Genomic DNA, 26,755 nt, shown 5'->3' on the forward strand with positions numbered 1-26,755 from the left:
AGCCTGACGGCAGGGGACACGGTGCAGGATGACACTGAGGTGATTTGTCTGTGGGCACCCTCCTCCTCCCCTTCGAGATTTGGGCGTCTGGGGTACACCAATAACAAATTTAAATTCCATATTCTGAATATGTACAAAATATTATGCAAATATAGTCACTTGACCACTTAATACAATACTAGTTAAGGTGAAGTTGTTTGGAGTATGTCAGTATATACATCTGGTTTGACGCAGTGACTAATAATGTCCAAAGTCTCATTCAGTTACTGCAAAACCAATCCGCTCACTAACAACAAATAATTAGGCTTCGTATGGTGTACTTTAATTTTGCTGAACGTTTAAAAGGTGATTACTATACTACACCAGCTTAGGGATGCAGCCTAAGAACCATCATACCGGAGAAATTTTAAACTAAAAATCCAAACCACCAGAAGCCTCAAGCCAGAAACAAAACCACAAACCCAAAAAACCACAAGCACAAACTAAAAAGGTAAAAAACATAAACGCCACAAAGAAAAAAACGCAGAATCTTCAAATCCACAACACCAGAAAAACCACAAACCAACAAAAACCACACAAACCACAACGCCACAAAAACTACTAAGCCACAAAAAACACAAAGCCACAAAACTACAAAGCCACCAAAAACTCAAAGCCACAAAAACACAAAGCTTCACAAAACAAAGATAAACCCACAAAACCACAAAGAAAACTAATCCACTAAAATCCGCAAAGCAAACTACAAAAGCAAACTCAACCACTAAGAAGCTGAAAAGCCATGAAAACTAAAGCAAACCATAAAGCAATCATAAAGCCAAACCATAAAGCAAGAAAAATGAAAAATAGGTTCAGCAAGAAAACCACAGATCAGAAACCCAGAAACCACAGATCCACATTCCATCGGCCAAGAATCAAGAAAATCCAAACCCACAACCAGAAAGCCACAAAATTCATCCAAACTGTAACATCTTCAAACTACATGCTTTTTCCTACAGTTTCAATAAACATGGATACAGGTAACGGTCATTGTACTTAGAAACCTGGAAGTGTAAGAAGACTATATCTCTTTTTCGCTATCTCGGCCCAGATTTTCGTCCTTACGCAGCTTATTTCACGTAGCTCACTGGCAGATAAAGACAATAATACGGCTCTACATCTTTTCTATTGCACTTCTTCGTGACTAGCATCATCTTGAGGTGTTGATCTATTGCTACAAGCTCCACATTCAAGATGGAGAGATGGCAATTTTAGGCTAAGTTAGAGTAAAATAAGTATAATTCCCTGAATTGTAAAGATGCCGTGTACAGTGTTAACTTTCACTCCTTCCCCCCCCCCTCTTTTTTTTTTTTTCTACCACCAGACTCGTTTATTCACCTTGAGAAATCACGCAGCGATGGGTTGAAATTAATGTTTATTCCCATATCAGGAGTCTCCTGGAGCAGAGTACTGCATTCTGGTAGCAGGAAAAATAAGTCATCCTAGTGATGGGATTAAAATGTCCTACCTAATACAGGTGGAATACTAAGCATTATCTTCTTGGTTCATAATGTGCACTCCATGCCGATACAGAAACTGGCAGCCACGTTAGTTGCAGACAAACTCTGATCTTGCCTTGTGACCTTGACCTCATTCCCATATCGAATCCCCTCGTTCTTGCCCTACCCTCAGCCCTTGCACCAAGTTTCGTTTCAGTTGGATCGAAACTTTAAGTTGAACTTGCCATGTGATCTTGATCTTTGACTTTGGGTTCTGAAAAACATTACGTCAACCTTATGGCTAACCCTCAGTCCTCTCATTATATTTGGTTAAAAGTGCATCAAAAGTAAAATAGTACACAACATCTCCGTTCCGTACTGCTAGCATATAACTCGGTCCCTTGTTTACATTTTCAGTGGCCGAATAACATGCCGAAATTACTGTCACCACCTAAAAAAAAAAAAAAAAAAAAAAAAAAAAAAAAGGAACAGGTGTTTGAGTTCTAAGTCAATGAGAATACAGATCTTGATGTGAACCAGCTAGCAACACAGTAGAAATATAACTATATCCTGTCCAATCTTGGTCGAAATTTGTTCTCTCCCCATCTCGAATGCTGAGCTGTAACAACTGATTAACAATGGAACCCGATTGTGGTCACGATGTACTTTGGAAAGATCTGAAGTCGTAGTACTGTCTTATTCTATCAATGGACTTAGGGATATACTCGTATACAAAAAGGGACGAAAATCTCGGCCAAGTTATGGTGAACGAACTACAAGAAATCCACATGCTTCGTATCAAAGATTCAAATCACACGAGTCAGCTGCTTACGGAAGCTCAGCGGGTGACAAATGTACTGTAGAGACACGATCAGAAATTCCTTTACACGTCCGGGATTCTGAACTTGTGACGCGAGACGCCAGTCCTTCCAATCCACTCGGGAGTTCTTTACGTCTTGACGTTTCGAGATGGTGAAAAAGAACTTCTAACTGCAACTTTTCATAGTAGTGGAAGTTGTTTATCCTCAGCTTCCAGTACGAGTGCCTAAAACACGTTAAATTCACCCAACAGAAGCTAAAAAAGTTTTCTTACGTGATTCTCAGCAAGAAAACATAAATGACTGATGGCTGTATCGACGAGATATTTCCTACTAAAAACACTATAATCTCGTTTAAAATAGAAGGGACAACTCATGCCTTTCCTTCACCTACCTTTCAAGGGTAAATCTAACCTGTAGTTAAACAGGTCCAGTCCAGATGTCGAGTTACAACACACAGGCGATGTGTGTGTGTGTAGGACCGAGAATGTTGACAAAATATTAGGGGCTACGGACTTAAAATAGTCTGTCTAGCCCGAGGACTTTGGTTTTATTTTCGCAATTGCCGATATTTAGGTTTGGCGGCTTTTTTTTATGCCTCTTAAAAACATGACAGTACTGACTGGGAAGACAATAGCAATAACTTATTCGTTTTGTATTTTGGTCAGTATATTTAAGTATAGATGTGTGTGTTTCAGGAACTTGTATTAAAGAAAAGAATAAAAGGTAAGATGCAATGATGTAATAGACTCTGTATGCAACATTAGAGACCCTATAGGGTCTCCTAGGCGGTACTGTACAGTAGCATTAAATTATAGAATGTATTATTGTTTGCCCCTTAATGTGTTGTTTTCTTTGAGTCAACGCTTTATAGAAAGTTGTAAGCAGTTTCACGACAGATTTTGAGTTTAATGTCTGTAATTTTTGTAGTGGAGAACAAGTATAACTGTTCTAATGTGTAAACTATAAATTTATTACCATGTTTGCCACCGCATCTGTCTTATCATACTTATTACTGCCTGGCGTTCAGCAACAGTGTTCTCTAGTCCTGCCGGAGATTGTAGTAAATAAGAATACACTGAGGTGGTTTGGCCAAGTGGAGAGGATGGAGGGTGAAAGACTGACGAAGAGAGTGTATGTGAGTGAGGTGGAGGGGGGAAGAAGGAGGGGGAGGCCGAGGATGAGATGGAGGGATGGGGTGGAGAGGTATATGAGCGAGGGGGGAGTGAGTTGGGAGCGGAGCAGTGAAATGGCGGGGGATAGGGCGACGTGGAGGCGATTTGTTTGTGGCCACCCCGAACGGGATTGAGGCGTCTGGCAATAGATAGATAGTAATGAAAAAAAAAAAAAGGGGGAGGGGGGAAAATACATTTTCGATATTTTCTCTTACATACTTGGTACTAAATTTAATAAAATTTTACACGTTGTTCACTGCTCGCAAACTCTCTGTTGCCTTATCTATTGTTCCTACTAACCATCGAAGAACAGCAAAAAATTTACTCAACTCTGTGATACAAAAAAGCAAAACTGCATGGTGTAAGCACTCAGCCTTTAAATATAACTTGGAACAAAATGTCGTCACTGTTAAAGAAAGAATAGCCAGCTATTATGAAAATACCATCTGTTCCCGCAAACAGGGCACGAAAAAAAAAAAAAAAAAATCCTGGGAGTGGAGATTTGTTCATACTGATGAAGAGTGCGCTCCAGGAATTTAAACATTTAGGTAAGGGACTATTTACGAACACGGGTCAACTGTCAGGGCACCATAGCAATCAATTCCAAACGTGGAATCGTAATGCAGGATTCAAGGCAAGAAAGGAGCAAATACATGAAGCAGAGAAATTTGAAGAAGTTGCTGGTATGGTGAGAAGCCAAGACACAGAAAGAGGGCTGCTACAAGTGGAAGAGGAAACAGAAGATTGCAGGAGGTTGCTGGTTCTGTGGGAAGCCAGGGCATAAGAAGGAGGATTGTTACAAATGGAAGAAGGAACAAATAACAGTGCAAGGAAATCTACAAATGCAACAAAAGGATGTTGGATCTGGGGTTAAGTGGGGCACATCAGCTTTGTCTGTCCAAAAAAGAAAAAGGAGTATAAGAAGAATGCTGCAGAAGACGAGAAAGAAGCGGATAAATTAGTAAAGGCTGATGACTAGGGGCAACAACCAGCCGGTTTTTCCCAAGAAGCCCCACCACCAAGGAAATGTAAAAGAACTTCGATTGATAGTGTGTAAGTAGACGGAAGAATAGACAGCAAGCTGTGTAGCAGGAAAGGAAATCTTAGCAAGAAATGCCACCATACTGCAGTGACAGGGCCAGTGCCAGCTGAAAAAGACCTGAAGAGGATGCAGATGGAGGATACAGATTTACAACCAGTGCTAGAGTGGCTGCAGCAGAGTACAGTGCGACCATCTTGGGAAGAGGTTTCCAGGCTCAGCCCCGCAACTAAGAGCTATTGGAGTCAGTGCGACCTTCTTCGTTTGAAGAATGGACTACTGGAGCGTCAGTAGGAGACACCCGATGGCCTCAGCAAGTACTGCCAGCTGGTGGTTCCTAAGAAAATGAGGTCTGAGGTCCTAGAAGAGTCTCATGTCTGACTGGATCACTAGTGGGCATCTGGGAGTGAAGAAAATCCAAAGTCGGCTGTGACAGGTGTTACTGGACCCGAACTGGAGCAATTACACTTCGAAGATTTAATTACAATTACTATTTTTGTTTTAAAATTACAATTATATTTACAAATACATTTGGGAATAGCAGTTACATTGCAGTTACAATTACTGCAAAACAAAATCAGTCATAATTACAGTTATAAATCCAAAATCCCGAATTTGAAAAAAAAAAAAAAAAAAAATCGTTATGGTTAAGAAAAATACAAATTTGGCATTGAAATGCTGTCCTTTATTTACAGTGGCACAAACTAATTTGAAAACAAAAATCAAGATTTCATTTTTGTTCAAGTTGGAGACAGTAACTAAAGAGCCTGTAGTTTTTCAAACAATTCACTATTGCACCTAATTAATAACACTGAACAGAAAGAAGTGACACCAAGTTGAGATCTGTTCGCAGTCTGTGTATAGGGACAGACGGAATGGGACCAGAAATCACCTGCGTTGCTGATGGCCTATTGATCTGCATCCCATGAGTCTACCAGCTACACCCCCACAAAACTGATGCTGGGCCACAAGTTACGATTGCCAGTTGATCTGTTAATGGGAAGACCACCTGGTGAAGAGCTGCCTACAGACACCTCCAGGTATGCGAAGCATCTTCGGGAGAGAGTGGCTGAGGTACATCACCGAGTTCGAGGAGCTCTGAAGTTTTCAGGTAAAGTAATGAAGCGCAAGTATGATGCCAAGGCAAGTGCGGTGAGCTTCAAGGATGGTGACATAATTTAGTTATACAATCCCCAGTGGAAGAATGGACAGTCAGCGAAGCCGCAGAGTTCATGGGATGGGCTCTACACTGTAATGGACCGCCTGTCAGACGTGATGTACCAGATTCGGGGAGGCAGGAAGTCTCGCCCAAAGGTGGTACACGTGAATCGTCTGTGGCAGTACCATAGGCGACGACAGTACAGCTGGGACGTCCTCGAGGAATCGTGCACACCCACAGCTGATGATGTTGAGGAGGACGAAGGAGCTGAAGCACCAGAGAATAGCGACAGTTTCCCTGAAGAAGAAGTGAATCAGGAAGAGGACCAAGTCATTCTAGGCAGAGTGGACTGTGTGGAGGAGCAGGGATGTCGTCAGATGCGGCATAGAAGACCTGATAAGTTGATGGATTATTTCGTGTATGATTAACTGTTAGGATTAAGGATTATGTTTGTAAATATTGTGTAGTTTTGTCGGGACAAGAAAAGGACTAGGGAGGGGGTAGTGTTGAGAAGCAGGAGTGCTAGTGGAAAATTCCTGATAATTCTCGCATTTACTGTTACGAGTCAGAGTTGCTAGATAGCGGAGTTGCTGTGAGCGGAGGTATTTTGTAAAGTTATGCATTAATTGTTTTTTTTTTTTTATAACGTTTTATTTAGGTAACTTGTGTAATTTGATTTCAGTTTGTATGATGAAGCATTTAGAGTTCTACGTAATGTAAGAAAGCTCTGGAATATTGTGGTTGTTTCCGACTTGGAACTGTTGTTGCTAGGAGCATGTACTGGAACATTTGAGTTTCGAACAGGGTCATAAAAGGATGGGGGACAGAACCGAGGAGCTTCAGTCAGTTTAATTTTACTTGTGGCCTTGCAAACTTAGTGTAGCTCTGGTACTTATGAAATCAGTGAAGTGTGGTGGCAAACATACAGTGCAATTACTTGGTAAATAAAGAAATCGCACGTGAGAAGTTTGTATTATTACAACGCCTGAGTTGACTGAAAGGCTGACCCTGCTATGAACGATTCACTGGGCGATGTCCTTCCTATACTAAACTACTGCTGTTGGAGCCTGTGGCAATGTGGGACGAGGACGTAACAATATTTTGTAAAACATTTGCTGAAATAACATAATAGATTTACTTGTTTCCAGATGAGTTGTTGAAAGAATTAGTGAAAGCTAATAGGGACATGTATGACATGAGTTCTAGATACAGTGACATGGAAAAAAAAAAAAAAAGTGGGAAGAAATAGGCCGTGAGCGGAGCGGAAGTGTGCATTACCCATGACTGAGTGGAGTGAGAGCGGACCGTGAGCGGAGCGATAGTGTGCATCGTGCCTAAGGGCCATCTTTCATTTCCTCAAACAGACTAATTTTTAATGGTTTAATGAACGGATGTGTGAGTCGGCTATATTTAAACACCAACAGTCAGTGGTGTATGGGAGAGGCGTCAGTTACAAGTAGTCCATTACTTACGTCTGAAACTTTTCTTGTTTGTTTCAATATAACCGGCACGGAGGTTCAGTTTAGTCTTCTGTTTATATCTAGTTCTGTATAGGAATAGAATATAGTCAGAAAGGCTTTATGAAATATGTTGCTTCTAGTTTTAGGACACATAAAAAAGAGCCAAATAAGTTGTCATGATGTCTGAAAATACTGTGAAAGTTTCGTGACAAGGTTAAGAAGACTGAAAAATGACAAGCTCTTTATTACACAGCATTAGTTGCGGAAAACACTACAAGGATCAAGAGGAACTCGGGTAGTCTCTACATACGTACATAATGATACATCATCTTATCCTGTGTTGCTCCATGACGAGCGTAGAAGCCCAGGGCTAGGCAAGTTGGTCCTAACATTTAAGATGAGAGTGACCAGCCTCACTCATCCCTGAGAGGCATTACATGAGCAATAACCCCAACTACCCCTTGGATATAAACCTACACATGCTCAATTCTACTGGAGCGCCCTAATTATCCACTAAACCACCAGGCGCCATAATTTGGTTATATAGTTACCACACAGCGTATTAAATGGTTTCCTGGTGTACAGGAAACCTTCTGGCTTAATAGAAAAAAAAAACCACGATAAGCTTTTCCTTTGCAGTTATTTGATGACACTCTTACTGGGTAAGTAACATTGATAAATTAAAAGAAACTTGGTTGAGGCAATAAACAATAACTGACAGTGAAGGGAGAGGAGTGAATGAAATCCAAATGCCAGATTGCAAAGATCATATGGCATTATGTTATGATCTGAAGGTATAGTAAGGAGTTGGGAGAATATGGCAGAGGATAATAAACTAAATGGGGGATTTTAGATTGGGTGAAGGGTATAGAACGTCAGTTGGAAGTCCTTAAACTATTCATGTCATGAAACCAAATGTCTAACCTGAAAGTAGAGGGCAAATAAAGGTCAGAAGAAACACAGAAATATCCAGAAGGGAGGTAGGAAAGAAGAGATGAAGAGGACAGTAAGAAGAGAAAGACTTGAGACAAAAAGGCCCCTTTTAGTCGCCTCTTACGGCAAGCAGGGATACTGGGGCAGTAGTCTTTCCCTCCCACACCAGGGGGCGTGAGGGGAGAAGAGTGGTTTTAAAATATCTGCTCTTTTTGTACTGCGTATGTATATAGTTAGATTACTGGTAATCGTTCTTCTGAATCCTCTGGAAACCGACACAACACTGTTAATTATTGATGTTATGCCCAGTGAAGTGTCTGTAACCCTTGCCGAGCTGCAGACATAAGACACACTGAAGTTCTGCATGGGCCAAACTGGAGGCCTCATATGAGGCAAAGTTTAAATTCGTTACAAAAGAATGACTCAGGGGAGGTAAACTACCGTACAAAGAATCACTGCGGCAGGAGTTAAAGATATAATCATCGGTATTGTAGTTGGAATAATCAGCTACTGTATCTTGGGTGAAGGACATTAAGCACAGGTATCTGCAAAAAAAAATCACTTAATTGTGTCATAACACTAACTATGTATATTAATTTTCGCCTAAGCAGTCTACTCCAAGGACTTCTTTGAATCCTTGGATGGTATGCTTAAGAAACTTTTGTGGCATTCCGCATTTTTGCTGTCGGGGCACTATTCATGGATTCCACAGTTTGTCCATATGCTTTGTCACAATCGTGGCATGGGATGAGATGGGTCAGCCTGACGGTACAAAGTGAGTGGTTTTATTGACGGTACACGGTGAGTGGTTTTATAGTATGCCATTCATATATCTGTTTTGTAACAATTGTAAAAAACCTTGCTTCCCAGTAATAATGGTACTCAGCTATGGCACAAGCAGGGCAGCCCGCAAACGTGTACTCCACAGTTTGCTTAAGCATATCGATTAGTGTCGAAAGCAACTTAAGGTTTTCATATTTTTAAGCATTCAGACATGTAAACCAAAGAACACATCTTTAACACTTTGACCACTCACTGTCGAATTTTTACTAAAGATAACATCAAACAATATTATTCAGATGAGGGGACTTGAGTTCTAAGCAAGCCAGGTAGTAAGAGACTGGATTAGTCAAGGCATATAAGTGTACAATTACTTTACTGGCAGCAAAAACACGCTATATATGTATGTCTAACAACATCCTTAACGTTATATTTCCATAATATCAATGTATGAATGTTACGAAAGCCATGGTAATAACTACGGCTATATATGCCACCATTTACTTCCCCACAGCAGACGCCATTTGCTTGTGAGGCGGCCGTCGTGACAGCACTGTGGCAGCCGCGGAGGTGTCGGCGGCGGGGGCTGTGACTGCTAAGGCGGCTGATGTGTCTATGGATGCTGTGGCGGCAGCTTGTACAGCACTGATGAAGGCAGCCCTAACACCACCCTCCTCCAGTGCCTGTACTCCCCTGATGGTGCACCCTGAGGATGCAGCAACAAAGTCATACACATATTAGCTCCTTCACACAGAGAACCAGTTTTTACATTCGTGTGTGTGTGTGTGTGTGTGTGTGTGTGTGTGTGTGTGTGTGTGTGTGTGTGTGTGTGTGTGTGTGTGTGTGTGTGTGTGTGTGTGCGTGCGTGCGTGCGTGCGTGCGTGCGTGCGTGCGTGCGTGCGTGCGTGCGTGCGTGCGTGCGTGCGTGTGTGTGTGTGTGTGTGTGTGTGTGTGTGTGTGTGTGTGTGTGTGTGTGTGTGTGTGTGTAAACAATCCGTCAACGGTCAAGGTCACAAGGAAATGACAATTTTAAAATTTTTTTATCTGAGGTGTACACTAAAGTTTGTCGAAGGGTTAAGGTAAAAACAAAGGACGGGCTTTGATTTTGAGAACAATCAGTCACAATTCAAGGTCACAGGAAAAGCTCGCAGGACAAAGTCAAAAAACAGCTTTGATCTAATTTGCACAAAAGTTGGTGGATGTGTTAGCCGTTAAAGGTTGGGCAAGAATGATGTAGCTCGATATTGAGAGTAATCAGCTGAAGGTCGGGCATTTTGCATTTAGAACAGTTGGTGGGTGCAGGTGTTGCACTGCTGTATATGAATGCTCTTATGTGTTTTATTCATTTTATTTTTTATGAATGGAAAACAAAAGCTGGCAATCTGAAAAATTCGCCCATTCTCAAGAAAACTGAAGAAAAGAAAGCCAGAATCTGAGTCTGTTAATTTCGAGATGACTGGACACATTTCCTTTAAAGACTTCGAGGTAGGCAGTGGGAAGGACAGTCTACGGAAGAGAGTTTCAGAGCTAAGCAGTTGTATAAATAAAATGGAGAGCATTGAACAAATATTTTGCATTAGAATTTGGCAAGAATGGGATGAGCCTTTGTTGTTAGACGGGTGCTGCGCGTCCATCAGTCCTTTTTTTTTTTCTTTTTTAAATGTAAGAATGGCTTTTTGCATTTAAGAGGTTAGTAAATGCTTAATCTAAATCCTCCAGTTCAATAATCTTTCTTACATAGTATCAGGCTGTCTGGAGGTAGAAAAAAATAAGATAAAAATGACGTCATTAGGATGAAGGGGTTAAATGCAGCCACTGTCAAGAGTTCCTTACAGTGCCTCGAAAATAAATCAAAGTTTTATGTTATTTGTACGTATATAATCCACCTGTAGAATCAGATCTTCTCCTGGGAGGGAGAGGGACTGTCAGAATTGGCCCTTTCCCCATCCTTGTCAAGTACGAATCAGGATGGGATGTCTGTGTGTAATGCATACAAAAAGTGTTATCGAAAAAAAAAAAGTATGAGACCAAAGATTAATCGAGGTGATTATGGAAGAGACGAAAAATAAAACTGCAGTTATAAGAGACCACAAATTAAATGACATATTTCAGTCATATAATTAGACTACTGAGTAAATTGTAATAGTAAGTGACCACAGCCTAAAACAAGTAATCATGACGTAGTTAATGGAGATCATAAAATTAATACTGTAATTACAGGCGACTGTTTTTAGAAACAAAGAATAATTTGCTTGAAATACGAAACCACACTCTAAAATACAGTAGGTTATTACAAAAGAAATCATAAATGGCGTAATATTAATTAAGACAACAGATGAAACGGGATGATTATCATTAAACATCGCAAATGATATGTAATTGTGAGACCAAAATGATGACCAAAATTAAATAATCTAATTAACAGAGATTACCATTAAACCACAAATTAAATGACGTAACTGTGAGACTCAGTTTAAATGATTTACTGTATATATATATATATATATATATATATATATATATATATATATATATATATATATATATATATATATATATATAAAGGAGTCCACAATTTATTACATTTCCTTTTTTCTTTCTTTTTTTTATTCCTCCATTTATGTATTTATGAAACTGAATGATGCATAAAATAATACGAGATCAAAATTACATGATACATATAATTCTGATAAACTAAAAGCTTAAGTATGAAAGAGATCACTAATCAGGTAATTATGGAACACAAATATCAGGGATATAATTAATAAAGATAAAAAACAGTTTTCAGGTAATTACGAGTGATAAAAAACAAACATACGGGATTAAAAGAAGCCACAATGATATACTGACCTCCAGGGGAGCAGACCTCGTCCTTGAGCTGTCCCGGATGTTTCCCTGTGGCTGATACCATCTTGGCTGAGCCCTGGAGGAGGACGGAGAAAGCACGGAGAGGGGAAGAAAGAATGAAAAAACGTAGAGAAAGAGTCGTGGTAAAGAAAAAGAGGATGGAGAGAAGAAAGAAGCAGAGAAGAAGGAGGGAAGAAAAGGTTGAAAGTGGAGGGTGGAAAGGAAGAGAGAGATGGCGGTAAAGAATGGGGAATATAGATGAGAATGGAAAGCAGAAAAGTGGCGGGGTAAAGAAGGGGAGAGGCAGAGAAGAAATAAAGATGGCGAAAGGAAATAAGTATGGAGGTAGGCAATTATGGCATAAAGAAAGTACACAAAAAGGGTGAGGAAGGAAGACAAATATGGAGAAAGGTGGAGATAAAGGGGGGAAGTAGAGGAGAGGAAGGGGGGTAGGGAAGTGATTAAGCAGAAGGATTTGAGAAAGAAATTAATATAATCGGGCAAGAAACAGGAGAAGTCAGAGGACCAAAGCAGAGGAAGAAAAGTGGAAGGAAAGACAGGCAAGCAGAAACAGAAATGAAAGGATTGCAGAGAACAACAACAGTGTGAAGTGAGAAAGAGAGGAGGGAGAGAGGGGAGAGAACAAGCTTTTAGTTTTGCACACCAAAGAACAAAATTTATATATTATATAACTTCAGCGTAACATTCGGGGATCTTGGTGTCACGTCAATCGATTTTTGCTGCGATTTTCCATCTTTGTGCTGCAGAACACTTAAAAATTCAGCTCTGTGGTTCAGATTATGCACTGTGTGATTGAAATAAAGTTATACAAAGGAAACCATTCATTTCTCTATATATATGTTAACTGGCAGCTAGATTAGTAATACTGAAATAAAACGTAACAGCAGTTTCGAATGGTGGCATTTTTTTTTTTTTTTAATTGAGCGAGCATACGAATATAATTCAGTATAAGTTCAGTCTTTCCTATAAAGTCTCATATTAGAAATGTTCCTGTCCTTTTGAATAATATTTCCAAATGAAATTTAGCAAATACTCTTTCAGCGGAAAGGAAAGAGCTTCTTTTCTTTTTAGTTCTTTGCTTATAACAGGAAGGGAACAGATAGAATTTCTCTGCTACGTTCGTATCTCCTCGCAAGGGCTAGCAGGACTGTTAGATCTGTGCATCTACTATTATATAACTTAGATAATTAACACCCTTGCACCCATGCACAAGCGCTCTCTCTCTCTCTCTCTCTCTCTCTCTCTCTCTCTCTCTCTCTCTCTCTCTCCACTGAGCAGATTCAGCACGTAGCAAAACAAGTAACATAAATGGTCACAGATGATAACAGCCATATCAGTACCCATGGAGTAAGACACAGATCGTTTTGGCAGCCATTCATTACCATCTCCCATCAGTAACCCAGTGCATGTGTCTGTCATATTTACTTCGTGTGTCCTGCATGTTTACTTCATGTGTTGTATTCGACTCCTTCGCACTTGTCCCCGTTCACCTCAGAAATACCGGTGTAGACCTAGGAGGAACGTTGACTGTTGCGAATCATGTTTTTGGGAAAGAATATGACCTGGTAAAGCCAGCTGTCTGTTTTACTACCGGTATTTTTATAACCATCTTGCAGTTGACATGCCTCTAATTTTAAGTGGCATGGAAGGCTTCGGAACACATTTTCCTTAGCGATTTATTTTCAGTCTTACACATTAACATTCATATTATCATTTTATTATCAATGTGGTATGCATCAGTAGCACAGAAGAGGATATAGACGTGTAATATTTAGACGAAATCGTTAAGGAAGAGATGTTACGAAATCTCCAGAGCCAATCAGAATACAACACAAATTCTTGCTCTTCCTGCTCTATATATTGTGGTGTATTTTTTCTTTTGCCTTGTTCCCCTCTTGATACCAATGGTACCCGAGACCTGGATGTAATAACAACTGTTCAAGGGGAAGACTGAGACACAGAATAACTGACTGTCTGCCTTAATGACCCTCGCGCAGCAGACAGCCCCAAGATCTAACCCTGCTTTTTTCACAAGCACTTTGTATTATTATCTGTCACCTTTGACTCTCTTCAACCCCGCAGCACAGTTGGGGACCTGTTTGTAACATCGACTGTTCTAGGGGAAGACTAGGGGTAAACCAAGAATTGGCTGTCTGCTGTAATGGCCCTCGTGCAGTCGATAGGCAACAAATTAAAGTTTACGGGTAGTGCTGTGAGTCTCTTCCTCCCCCGCGTCCCTGTTCACATTGAGTACACCTGGGAACCTGATTGTAACGTCCACTGTTGCGGGTCGTTATCTAGGGTAGGAAGGGAACTGTGCAAAAGCTATATTTCATTCATTCATTCATTCATTGCCAGACGCCATGAATCCCAGACGGGGTGGCTAAGGGCTTAGAGTTAATTGTTTTACAGGGAGGGGCACTAATCCTCCACCAACCCCACTATATACTGTACCTTAATAACTTCGCACAGCTGACAAACATAGAATCTAAGCCTTCCAAAACATGAGTTCCTTTTGCTTATCTGTCGTTCTCATATTCTCTCTCTCTCTCTCTCTCTCTCTCTCTCTCTCTCTCTCTCTCTCTCTCTCTCTCTCTCTCTCTCTCTCTCTCTTCACACTAGAATATTAAATCAAGAATTTGTAAACGTTTAGGAGGAACTTTCTCTCTCTCTCTCGTTCGTGTGTGTGTGTGTGTGTGTGTGTGTGTCTTAAGTGTACACGAACACACGAGAACAGACCCCCCCCTCCAAAATAAAAACAAGGCTACAGACTCTTACCATGAGTGTCTGTGCAGCGAGGGAGACAGCCAGGGGTCGTGGCAGCCCCATCCTCACCCCGCCGTCTGCCAGGGCCTCCACCACCATGTACGCCTGGGGGAAGGGTGAGGGTGAGGAGGGTGTAGGTGGGGGTGAGCGAGAAGTATATTCAGAAGTGAGTGGGGAAAATGAGGGAGAGGGACAATCTGGGGTGAGTGGGGAAAATGAGGTAGAGGGACGGAGGGAGGGAGTAGGACAATGTAGGGTGAGGGGAAAATGGGGGAAAGCAAGGGAGAGGGACAGTGTGGAGTGAGAGGGCAAACTGAGAAAGAGGTGTAGGGAGACTTTCAGGGAGAGAGAAGGAAGGTACATGGGCAAATTCAGGATTTCGACAGATGAAAAAAAAAAAAAAATGGTATTCCAGGGTTCCAGTATTTGATGCCGTCTTCTCTATATATTTAAAAATACTTGAAAACAGACATTACTGTAGTGTGTGAATGGTGATGCTATAAAATTTTAAGAATGTGTATAAAAGGCAAATATTTAACAGATAAACATCATTGGAACAGGATTACAATGGTGAATATAAAACAGCAAGGAGGAGTAGCGAGGGAGGAGGAGAACGAGGAATGTGGTTGCGCAGTGGAAAATGCCGCACTGCAATACACGCTTTTGTTGATATTTAGAGCTGAGAAGTAACCACCTAAAGGATGAAATTCACACTAATGGTATGGTACTGTACTTGTGACGAAATCTTCCGGGGGGGAGGGGTGTATCCTCTTCCCCTTACAGAGAGAGAGAGAGAGAGAGAGAGAGAGAGAGAGAGAGATGGGACGCAACATAATGAAACTTGTAAATCATCGTTCCTTCACTTACGTATGCAGGTCCAGCCCCACTCAGCCCCGTCACGGCGTCCATGTAGCTCTCTGGCACCTCACTACACTCGCCCACAGCTGACAACATCCTGTGGGGACAATGAGAGGACAGAGGAGTGAATAAGAAGGGGGAAATAGGAAATAAATGAGTGGATGGGAAACTACATATATATATATATATATATATATATATATATATATATATATATATATATATATATATATATATATATATATATATATATATATATATATATATATAATGCAAGTTATAAAAGAACAGAAATGGAAAAGGTAGGCCATGAAGCAAGCATAAGGGATAACCGATGGAGCAAGAGGCTGAGTGACTGGACTCCAAGGGTTAGTAAACGTAGCAGAAAAAGGCCAGACAGAAGGTGGAGTGATGAGATAGAGAAAACTGCAGGGAAAACATGGCAGAGACTGGCTCAGTCACGGGGTTCGTCGAGAAGGTGGGAGAGGCCTTCGTTTAGCAGTGTATGTATGTGTGCATGTATGCATACGTGTATACGATACGCGAGGAATAGTGTAAACTGCTGCTGCAGGTTTAACTCTAAGTCAGGAATGTGATCCAAAATATCACAACTTTTTCCGCACGAACAATAATGGAAATTAGGGGAAACTTGTAAAGCAACTTCAAGGTGTGCACCAGAGCTTTGGTGGGCAAGTTTTTAAAGTAATACCCCGTGAATCTAATAGTGACAATGACATCCTAAAACTCTGGCTTATAACGAGAATTTTCTTTACATATGTCTTTGGTAATTTGAGATGTTATGTAACTAGTGTGACGTGTGACAATCATATGAGTAACTTATCAGCAAGGTCAATATATGGATCTACTTTATGAGTGATCTTAACCTAAGAGAGGCTCTGGTCCATGAATGATGTGTACAGTACCCAGTAAAATCAGTCTGCTAATTGACCTGTGATATTTTGGGGGTGAGCGAGATGTGTATGACCTGTAATTACTCTGCATGATTTGTAAGCCTGACCTGTGTGCAGCCAGTAAGCTTAGCCCCTTTTGCCCGTTCTTTTGATCTGTGTGTGACCACTGAACCTGTTCACAAGCGGTCAGCCTAATATATGCATGAACTGTTAGCCTGTGTATAGCTTGTGAAGTTAACTTGTGCATGATCACTAAACCTGGCCTATGAGCAACCTAGCCATGATTTGTAAACTTGACCTATGAAAGACCTATGCGTGATCCGTGACCTGAATATAATCTGTGCATGATCTCTGATCGTGACCTCTGAGCTTCAGTAGGATTTATCCCTAAACTTATAATATGCATAACCTCAAAGACCAACCTTTGAGTAATCTGAGCATGACTTGTGGATTATCTCTAACCCTGGAATAATCTGTAATCCTGGCATGTGTGTTATCTGTGTACCTGTGAACATAAAATCTGAGTGACCTATGAACGATCTGCAAGACTTCCAGTACACGGCCTTGAAGACCAATCTATGCATCAGTTAAGCATCACCTCCCAGGCCTCAGATTCTATCCTGTGCATAACCTCCAAAACGAACCTCTGCGTCAGTTGAGCATCGGCTTGTGTGGCGTTACTTCCCCTGGTGAACACGGACGCTCCCAGCTGCACCAAAGCGGGGGTGTTGGGCATGAGGCGCATCACACGACTCCCGGGGGGCAGGGGGGCCTCCAGGGTGGCTACCGACACCCCTAAGGCCACGGAGGCCAAAAGAGGGCGGGAGGGAGCTACGCAGGGAGCCAGTTGGTGTAGGACGGGCCCCACAACGTTGGGTTTGACGCATAATACCAACACGTCACTGGCAGCTGCGGCGTCCCGGTTGTCGTGTGTTGTTTCCAGGCCAAGTAACTGCGGGAGGTATGGTAGGTTAGGTTAGGCTGGACTGCGTTGGACTGAATTAGGCAATGTAAGGTCTCGACTGAAATGAGTTGGGTTGGGTAGGGTTATGTTGTGATCTTATGTTGGGTTGAGGTAGGTTATTGTAGCTTTGGGTAAATTAGCTTGCCTGTGTTGGGTTGGCTTGGACTGGGTTTGGTTGATTTCGATTACTCTGGGACGTATTAGGCTTTTTTTGGTTGAAGTGGTTTTGTTAAGTTGGATTGGTTAGGTTTGTTGTGTAGACTACTGGATATGATGTTTATTAACCCGTCACGTCCCGAGGTTTTCCGCACCTCCGACATCCCCCAGTCCCGAGGTATTTTCGATTTTTTTTTTTTTGGCTAAAACCTTCGCTTTTGGTGAGAAACATCGAAAATTCATAGAGAAATCGCTCACCTGAGGTTTAAAGTGCCCAATCCAGGTAGGAGTTCCTCCTTACCTGAGTGGGTTTTCTGACATGCTGGCACCAAAGAAAACGAGTTCTATGGGAGGGTAACTATTTTATCCACTCATAAACGGTATTTATTTATTTACTTGGTACGAATGTATATGTAGTATGACAGTATATTGGTTTTCAAGCAGTAATAAAGGCATTATAAGCATTGTTTCACTCACTAACTAATCACCATACCTGACCTATTTTTGCCACACTACCTGATCATTATTTCTGGCTGTTTCTTCTTCTAATGCTATGTAAACATTGTCCTCCACATTGTCATCGATTGGGGAATCACTCTGGCCCTGAATAACTTTATTAGCCAGGTCACTGGTAACAGGTCCTTTGCCAAGACAATGGCATGAGGGGGGGAGGGGGGAGGTTATGCAGTGTAAGGCATTGTCCCTGCTTGGTTTCTTGTACAGGAATAGAGGAAGGTGTCCCGTGTATACATACGAAAAATCACGTGCGAAAATTGAAAATTGTGCAAATTAGGTACCTTGCAATTGCACGACGTACTGGTACGTCGCCGGGACTGGCAAATGCAAATCGTGGTGACGTACCCATACGTCGTCGGGACGGGGCGGGTTAAGGTATTACAGTACATGTTAGGCTACCTTAGCTAAGGTTAGGGTGACCTGGATTGGTTTGGTACGGGCTGAGTGTGTAGAATGCACTTCGGTTAGCTTATTCTAGGTTAGGGTAAATACTGCGAAAGTGCCATGGAATAATTATATCATTCTAGTATATAATTCAGCACTTTTGGCACTTTCGAAATCCACGTGGGTTTATTACGGGCGAGCGAGCGCAGCGAGTTCAGCGAGCAAGGGTAGCAAAGCGATGTTTACTCAGCTGAGAAATGAGCGGCTCAACACGACCCGGCCCGACCGCAATGGTTTTCAGAGGCCAATACTATGTGAGATAAAGAAGAGATTCTTTCAGCAGGTAGTAGATACATTCAGCAGATTTTGTTTTTAGCTATATATATACTCATGAGACCAAAGAAACCCCTTGGAATTTCTGCTTTCCAAAGGAATGTTCCGAGGGCTTCAACTGACATGCTCCACTACGAAACTGATTTGAATCACTATGAAAGTGACACATGCGCGGTGCGAGTTGTTTTTCACTCTCATATGTTGAGTGCGCGCTCGCGCACGTCTGTGTGTGTGTGTGTGTGTGTGTGTGTGTGTGTGTGTGTGTGTGTGTGTGTGTGTGTGTGTGTGTGTGTGTGTGTGTGTGTGTGTGCGTGCGTGCGTGCGTGCGTGCGTGCGTGCGTGAAAGAGAGAAAACGTGAGAAAGTAAATATTTTAGCTCAATTACTCTTCTGTTATTGTTCAACAATCTAACCAGAAATGCTGAAATTTACACCAAGACGAAATTATTATGATAGGCGTTCGCTCGCTCGTCATGTGCTCACAAAGAGCATTTTACAGGTGTTAAGTTACATTGTTACATAACATGCCAGTGATTTTTTGCACAGGATGCCCCTGCTGTTTAAACTTTCACTGTTTAACAGTAAGGTTATAAAGTTCCCATAAAGAGAAGAGAGAAAGGAAAGTAGGAGGGAGAAAGGGAGAAGAAAAGATAATAAAAAGCGCAGACAACTGAAGTGAGCAGAAAAGGGAAGAAAAGGTAAAAGATGAAAATGGAGATCAAGTAAGGAGTGGATAAAATAATGAAGGATGATAATATGGTGGGTGTCAGTGGGGCAGCACTAACTTCCATCTGCTGGAGAAGGTGTTGGTCCGCTGGAGGGCAGGAGGCTATCATGTGCTGTCCTTGGGTTAGGCCTGTACCGTATCAAACCACCCAACACCACCACAACGTCACCACACCGCCACACAGCAACATTGTGAAGCCATCGTCCAGTACGCCACACCACCACGCCACAACATCATAACAGGACAGAGAAATAATAGGAAAAATCAAATACATGAAGTACTCGATAGACAGATAAAAAAAAACCCTAATCATAAACATGTATTCAAATTAGTGAATCCACTCGTCAAAGAAAAAAAAAAAAGTACTCGTATACGCGAAGAATTATAATGATAAAGCTCTAAGATATCAATTTTACTCTCAAGCTCTCGCCTTCTAGAACTTCTTCCAACTGTGGTAGTGTCAGACGATTTTAATCAGGTAACAGTGAGTCATAAGAGCCTGAGTGCTAATACCGATGCAATTAACCCTCTCGTGGCCGGGTCATTGATAATAACTATTCTATTCTAGCTACCACCAACGATTTTATTTAGTTGAGAGTAACATGTACGAGCAGTATGAGTGTAGAAAAGAAATTTTTGAAAAGTACAAAATGTGTGTGTGTGTGTGTGTGTGAGAGAGAGAGAGAGAGAGAGAGAGAGAGAGAGAGAGAGAGAGAGAGAGAGAGAGAGAGAGCGAGAGCATTGTAACGATGGATCTTGGCATCACAAGAGCCACATTTCCAACACAACACATTACCTCTCCCTCCATATAGGCTAAACGTCTTCGCCAGCCTAGTCCTACTTACTGATATCAGGTTTGGGATTTTTTTGTCTGGCGATTATATTTAACTAAGGAAAGACCTATAGTAATGAAGGGCTTTGAGGTCTTCCATTAATTATTCAGTATGATGACGCCTATTTTATTCTGCTACTTCTTACATGCCCATGTGAGTTGAGGCGCTCCAACGGGTCGTGGTCCTTTCCGAGGGCGGTTGGGGTTTAATTCCTTCATAATCAGTAATCGCGGTATCGATTATTACTTTCAGTGAATGGCGGAGGTTAAAAAAGGTGTTCTGTACTTAAACTAGCCTATAGGGATGTGCGCATCAAGTCACAAGCGAACCCCAGATTTAAGCATACGAACTAAAAGACCTTCGCTCTTTAAGTGTAAATATACTCCTACTTCCAAAGACCCTCTAATTTCGTAGGAGTCACGAAATCGGGGCGTAAAAATATCGATTTTGTTCTTGTCTTTCTTTCTCCATCAGTCATAATTCTAAAACGAAAAGGTGTACACGACCGTGTTACGCGTAAAACGTTTCCTAACAAACAGGAGAGTTTCTTTTCATACTTAGAGCAGCATTTGAGCTACAGTACGCGAGTTACAGCCTAAAAAAAAATCTCTTGAACCCAGACCTCTTCTCGGAATGTAAAACTAAACGGATTCGTGTTGCCCCATTCCACCCAAGCATTTTACATATAGAGTATCAGTAATCGCAGTAGCGAATTATCATGCGAGAAAAAGCTGTTTTATAGTATAGCTTATGTTGTTTTCTCAACAATATCGCTAGAAAATACATATTTTATTCCAACATGACTTAAGATAAAGGGATGGAGAAAGTGCATAAACAAGAAAAAAATAAAAAGCATCTGGGATGGGAGGAGATTCAGGGTTTTATACCCATTACCATACTACTGTACACTCCACACTGCACTCACGACGTGCTTGTAACTGGTGGAGTGTAGTAATGGATATAAAACTCCTGAAGCTCTTGTTTCTTTTTAATTTCTTGTACTTTTTTCATCCCGACATCTTAAAAATCATTTTAAAATAAATGCATGTTTTCTACTGCCACATAAGGAAGAGAAATTGGTTACTCACTGAAAATGCCTAAAGTAACCTAATCCCTGGCCCCTACGCTATTACGGGGTCAAAAAGGTGTATATCATAAGGTATGACAGCGACGCGTTCTTCCTCTCTACCTATTATGCTTGGAGAAATTCGCCTTTTCGGTATGGTGATGTCATGTTTAATTTGTTCCCGGTAATATCAGACAATTCTACTCATTTTAGGGGAAACCCTTAAGTAGTAAAAGCTTTATGAAAACTATATTTGATCTCTCCAGACTTAGGAGTCTTTCACTGGCTGAATAAGGCAGTCTTAGTAGCAATTAAAAAAAGAGAAAAGTGTCATTGCGGTGAAGAAGTTAAGGTAGTGCAAACTGACAGTCGGTGCATACATACGAGTACCTGTCCTATTCTTCACTTTTTATTTTTGTCATTTCAATAATCACTGCGAATGTCTGAGATTCCATATGTACGTCCTTCAATACGTTGTTGTCTTGTAAACTGTATTCTTGTTACCATCAAACCACCATACTCAGCCTTGGAGAAGCCTCATTCCATCCTTAGCCCCTCCCCACATCCTTAGGTGGGGAAAGAGGTCGGGATGATGATGATGATGATGATGATGATGATAAACTTTATTAGTCAGGAGTTTAAATACAATCACTATTACCCTTTTTGAGAGGTCTCCTCATACCCTTTAAACTTATTCACTTAAAATTAACGTCATCTTGGTGTAATTATCAATGACGCGAGATTTCCCAACCGGTTTCATTATTAATGTTTTAGAAAACATGATATCAGTAGGTTTTGACAGTTTCGAGTGTAAAAGAACTATTGATCAGTGTTATATCGTTTTATCACAATCTGAGCCACACTTACGTATCACTATTACCTTATGTACTATTTTACCCTTTGTCCCTCTTCCCCAGTGATATCCACTTCGGATCCACATCTCTGGCATCCCCATCCTATTTCCTACCTCCTCACTGTCTACTTATCCTTTCTTCCCCCTCCCTACTAGCAACCTATCCTCCATTTCTCAGTCGCCATTCCCACCATCTCCTCATTGATGTCCTATCATTATTCCTTCTCCTACTGGCAACCTGACCTTATTTTCCATCTGTCTATTGCCCTCTCTGCTCTCTACCCTCACTGCGATCCATGTCTATCCCTCACCTCTCCCTTGTCATCCTCTATCACCCCCTTTCCACGACCTTCATCCATGCCCACCTACCCCCTTCCTTCCTCCATACCCTCACCCAAGGCTTCAGCTGAGGCGGAATAAACTGGTAGATCGTGTTCTTTTTTATTTTATTCTTGTTAAAATATACGGCGAACGTTTCTCCTGACAATACTTTTCTAATCTCTAAGTTTTTGTAAACATGGGTATTTTTGTGCCTGGTATACGTAAAAATGTTCCGTGATGATGTACTGAAGTGATGTTTTATACATCTTTATGCCTGCGGTTTACAACATGGAGTTACTATCCTTGCCATGTAGCTTACCGGTACATGTAACGTTTATAATTAGTTTTAACTTGACCAGCTGGTTTTCATGCAGTGAGTTAGAAATATGCTATTTTAACTTCTGATGTGCTTTCTGCTAACTTTCTGACATTTCTAGAATGTCAGTGTTTTTGAGGAACCGATGATAATTCAGTAGCGCTACTCTTAAGTTAAAAGGACACAGAGTAGTTATAATAATACACGAATCAAACAGAAAACTGAAGAGCACAAAATACTCCCTCATTTAGACTATCTATCGATCTATCTGTCTATCAGCCAGGCCTTCCTAGCTCTATCAGGAGCGTAGGGTCCAGGACTAGGTTGCTCAATCACGACATTTAAGGCGAGTGACCAGCCACCATCGCTCCTGAACGGCATTGTGTGAGAAATAAACCCTTACCACAAATTCTTAGGGGCGTCCTGTTAGACCGTCTTAACCCACTTGATTACCAGGGATTGTTTAAATTACATGATTTCCACCTAATATAGTAGATGGATTTTTGAGTTACAGGAAACCGTTTAGCTTGTCACTAAGTGTACAGCCACCTGAAGGTGGCAATGCATAGAGTGAGTGAAGGGAGAGGACACCAGACAACCCTAACAAGCGCTATATGTCAAGCAGAACTGAATTTGAACGTTCCACTTTATACCTTACAGTTTCATCCCTGCTCCATCTCTTGTCTACCCTCTCATTTCACTATTGCCACCCCTATTCTCTGTCACTTCCTCTTCCCTCTTCATCGCCATACCTCCATTATAGTCTCCCATTCTCACCCTACACTCTCCCACCATTCACCTCTCCTGTCCTGTCTCCACCCTCATCAGCCTATCTCACCTCCCCAAGGTCGCCAAGACCAAGTCCTCATCTCACTTCCACCTATCACACCCTCATCCCGCACTCATATTCTCTCCCATTCACCTTGACTCCCCCTTCGTTTTCACCTTCATCTTCATCCTACCCTCCTCCACCATCACCTTCACCCTTACCACCACCTCCATCTTCCAGTCCACATACTGCCCTCATCTGTTTTAATGTGTTTTGGTAGTTCTCTTCCCCTCCCTCTGTCTCTGTCTGTCTGTCTGTCTGTCTGTCTCTCTCTCTCTCTCTCTCTCTCTCTCTCTCTCTCTCTCTCTCACACACACACACACACACACACACACATATATATATATATATATATATATATATATATATATATATATATATATATATATATATATATATATATATATATATATATATATATAATTGTGTGTGTGTGTGTGTGTGTGTGTGTGTGTGTGTTTCACCGGGTTGGTCAGGATCACGTGATGGTTGTGATCATCAGCTTTTTACCCTCCCGGAAAGAGCTGAGAGCTCATATAATCCGATCTAAGGGCAAAGCCATGACCTTCACACACGCACACACCCATCTCCTTGCTCAAAGGGGACAGTAACCACCCGCTTCGTCAATGAAACTTTTCGCATCCCGAGCAAGGCGCGAACCCCCGTCTTAGCAGATGCTAAGCAAGAACGTTACCACTGAGCCGGCGAGCGGTGTGTGTGTGTGTGTGTGTGTGTGTGTGTGTGTGTGTCTTATACATATCAACCATTCGATAATGACAAGCAGATAGGAGCATCAGTGAGAGATATAATGTGTATTTCTCAGTCCAATTTCACTGCATGGCGATTCCGATGCCATACAGTCGAGGCCAAATGTCTATACTTTCATTCGAAAGTGTGGAAATTCTAATGAGGTGTTCCTTAGCCCATCATCATTATCATCATCATAGCTCGTTTTCTCATTAAGAACCACTTATACTTCCATTATAATAATCATCACCGCTGCCACTACCATATCATTACCTTCATCGTCATTTCCATTATCATCTCCCCTGCACCATCTACCACACACAATAGTTCTCTCGTCAACAAAAACAAACAACTAGTCACGGGTTGCTCTCACATATCATCCATGTCAGATAACACCCACGGAATCGGTCACCTGATCATCACGAGATTACAATGGAGGTCAGAGATCGGGTTCAGGAAATTACAATATACACTGGCAATCGCAATTTATTTTGTTAGTTTGTTTTGCGGGAAGGACAAGAGTCATGGAGTTTCTACGTTTGCCTTTTCTTGTCATTACAAAATAAAACTAAAAGTTATGACAAGGAGTTAATTGTACGTGAGTCTGTGAATCATGGCTCCTCTCCTCACCCTCACTATCACCGACATTGAAAGGTGGGGGTGGGGGGGAGGATGATTACAAGGGGCAAAGAGTAATAGGTTAACCACTTCACGAAGCGCTGACAGGGAGTCTACACGTGGTGGCAATGTGTATAATGGGTGAATCAAAACAGCTGCGGCGTCCACCCAGAAGCCAAACCTCATATTTCTCTGTACTTCGTCGTGGGGAATGACCCTGGTCCGACCCTGACGAGACGCTGTCTGGTGTCTGCCACAAAGGAACGTCAGTTCCCTACACGATACGGTACTGGACCTAAAGGACGGCCCCACAGAAGCAGTTGCTTACCTATGGTTAGCGGGTTTTCTTGGCCAGGAAGACCGGGGTTGAGTAACGAGAACATGGCGTCTTTTTCATTTGTTTCGTGATCTGGCGATTTTATCATGCTCTCGAGGAGTGGTTGACTTGGCGGATTTTGGCTTCATATAAACTTCATTAATCCCATCACTATGAGAGAAGTGGGGCCATGTAAGCTGAATAAAATAGTCTGACGTCAGCTAAGACAAGATAAAAAAAAGACATCCTCGAGCTGAAGGGATAAAATAAAAAAAACGTCAGGTAGCATGAAAACAAAAATACTGCACGAAGTCGTTTCATTTTACAACTGTGACTCTCAGACGGTTTTGTTCAGCTTATCGGAGTACTCTTGCAGGGATTCAGCTAGTGGATACTGTTTATCAACTTTTCACTTCAAGAGGTTAACTTCAAGCTGAATAAAGTCATCTAGTGGTAGCAAGAGTAAAATACAAGAGGTCATGTAAGGGTTATAATATAATAGTTATTTCTTCACTACTTGGGGTCATCCTAACTTTAATAAAATCGTGCCAGCAACAAGAATATACTACAAATATGTAATCATAATGAAGAAGCTGAAAAGTTTGACCAGTAACATTAGAATGAAAAAAAGGAAAAACAACAAATATTCCTCTTTTCATTACTCATTACATGCAATTAGAAAATTGCAAAAAATTATCCTTCTTTTCTGCACCACCAACCTGAGGCAATGAACCCCTTGGCCAATGCTTGTGCCATGTTGCCAGCCCCCACAAAGCCGATCCTCAGCGCTCCAGTCGTTGCCATGTCGCCAGTGTCATGCACGGAATGCTGGACAATGTGGAATATTCCTCCGCGTGAACCGCACGATAACCTGTTTATGTAGGCCTTCCCAAATCACCTGTTTTCATTCCTCTTAGTTATGGTTTTTCTTTTGACCTTGTCTTCTTTTTAATGTCACTTTGCTAGTTTGTGTGGAGTGTTGCTAGAGACAAGAGGAATTTTGCCACCTAACTCAGCTATCGCGCCTGACACACTGAACACATCTCCCGAGTCCCGAGTCCCGCCTTGACCCTCACAACTTGGGTAATCTTCCTAGCTAGGATTCCCTCTTCGCGTGAGTTTTCCAACACAGTTTGCCGGGACAGTAAAAACTGGCCCTAGGAAATGTCTGCTACTTTTCAATCACCTGGTTGGGTGTGTATTAGGCAGTATTTCAAGCTGTGTTGTATATTTCCGTAGTAAGATCGAGATAGAAATAATGTTTGTTTAAGAAGCGATGGCAACAACCCGTGCCCACTCAATTGTTGCCATATGAGGGTCAGAGGATAATAGAACCAGCCGGGACCGGATTCACACACAAACATACGATCAACGTACTCAATTCGTTTATATATATCTTTTTTCCTTTAAGGGGGAGGGAAGACCTAGAGAAATGGGAAGATCCTGCGTTCCCTTTTCACCGTCCGTCCTGTGAAAAAAAAAATCTCAGTTACAACAAGGAATTCTTTTGTTAGTTTGTGTTGGGAATCTTTGTC

The 26,755-nt window shown here is 41.6% G+C and overlaps 2 protein-coding genes across 2 annotated transcripts in view; both read right to left on the reverse strand.

Annotated features, from left to right (window-relative positions):
* LOC145406591 (putative inorganic phosphate cotransporter) overlaps positions 1-7,011 on the reverse strand; it is a 60,309-nt gene extending 53,298 nt beyond the window's left edge. Inside the window, exon 1 of the mRNA XM_080277666.1 lies at positions 6,945-7,011. Coding sequence (XP_080133792.1) covers positions 6,945-7,011 — 67 coding nt within the window. The remainder of the gene's footprint in view (positions 1-6,944) is intronic.
* A 119-nt stretch (positions 7,012-7,130) lies between these two features.
* Positions 7,131-26,085, reverse strand: LOC145406592 (pyrroline-5-carboxylate reductase 3-like). Its single transcript, XM_080277667.1, has 9 exons — positions 25,940-26,085; positions 19,380-19,450; positions 16,887-17,194; positions 15,341-15,428; positions 14,486-14,578; positions 11,690-11,762; positions 9,344-9,545; positions 8,413-8,604; positions 7,131-7,212 (listed from the first exon to the last, which is right to left on the reverse strand). Exons 1-9 carry the CDS (start codon positions 26,022-26,024, stop codon positions 7,131-7,133), a joined length of 1,194 nt encoding a protein of 397 aa, XP_080133793.1. The 5' UTR covers positions 26,025-26,085.
* Between the last annotated feature and the right edge of the window lie 670 nt (positions 26,086-26,755).

This window comes from Coenobita brevimanus, chromosome 71, assembly GCF_032717465.1.
Source record: "Coenobita brevimanus isolate Jiangsu-jjx chromosome 71, ASM3271746v2, whole genome shotgun sequence".
Taxonomy (NCBI): domain Eukaryota; kingdom Metazoa; phylum Arthropoda; class Malacostraca; order Decapoda; family Coenobitidae; genus Coenobita; species Coenobita brevimanus.

Coding starts and splice junctions, on each gene's coding strand:
- LOC145406592 (XM_080277667.1), bottom strand. CDS start 26,024: ATGGCAACGACTGGAGCGCTGAGGATCGGCTTTGTGGGGGCTGGCAAC. Junction 19,451..25,939: donor CAAGGGGTTCATTGCCTCAG/GTTGGTGGTGCA, acceptor GATACGGTACAG/GCCTAACCCAAGGACAGCAC. Junction 11,763..14,485: donor TCGCTGCACAGACACTCATG/GTAAGAGTCTGT, acceptor GTCCTCCTCCAG/GGCTCAGCCAAGATGGTATC.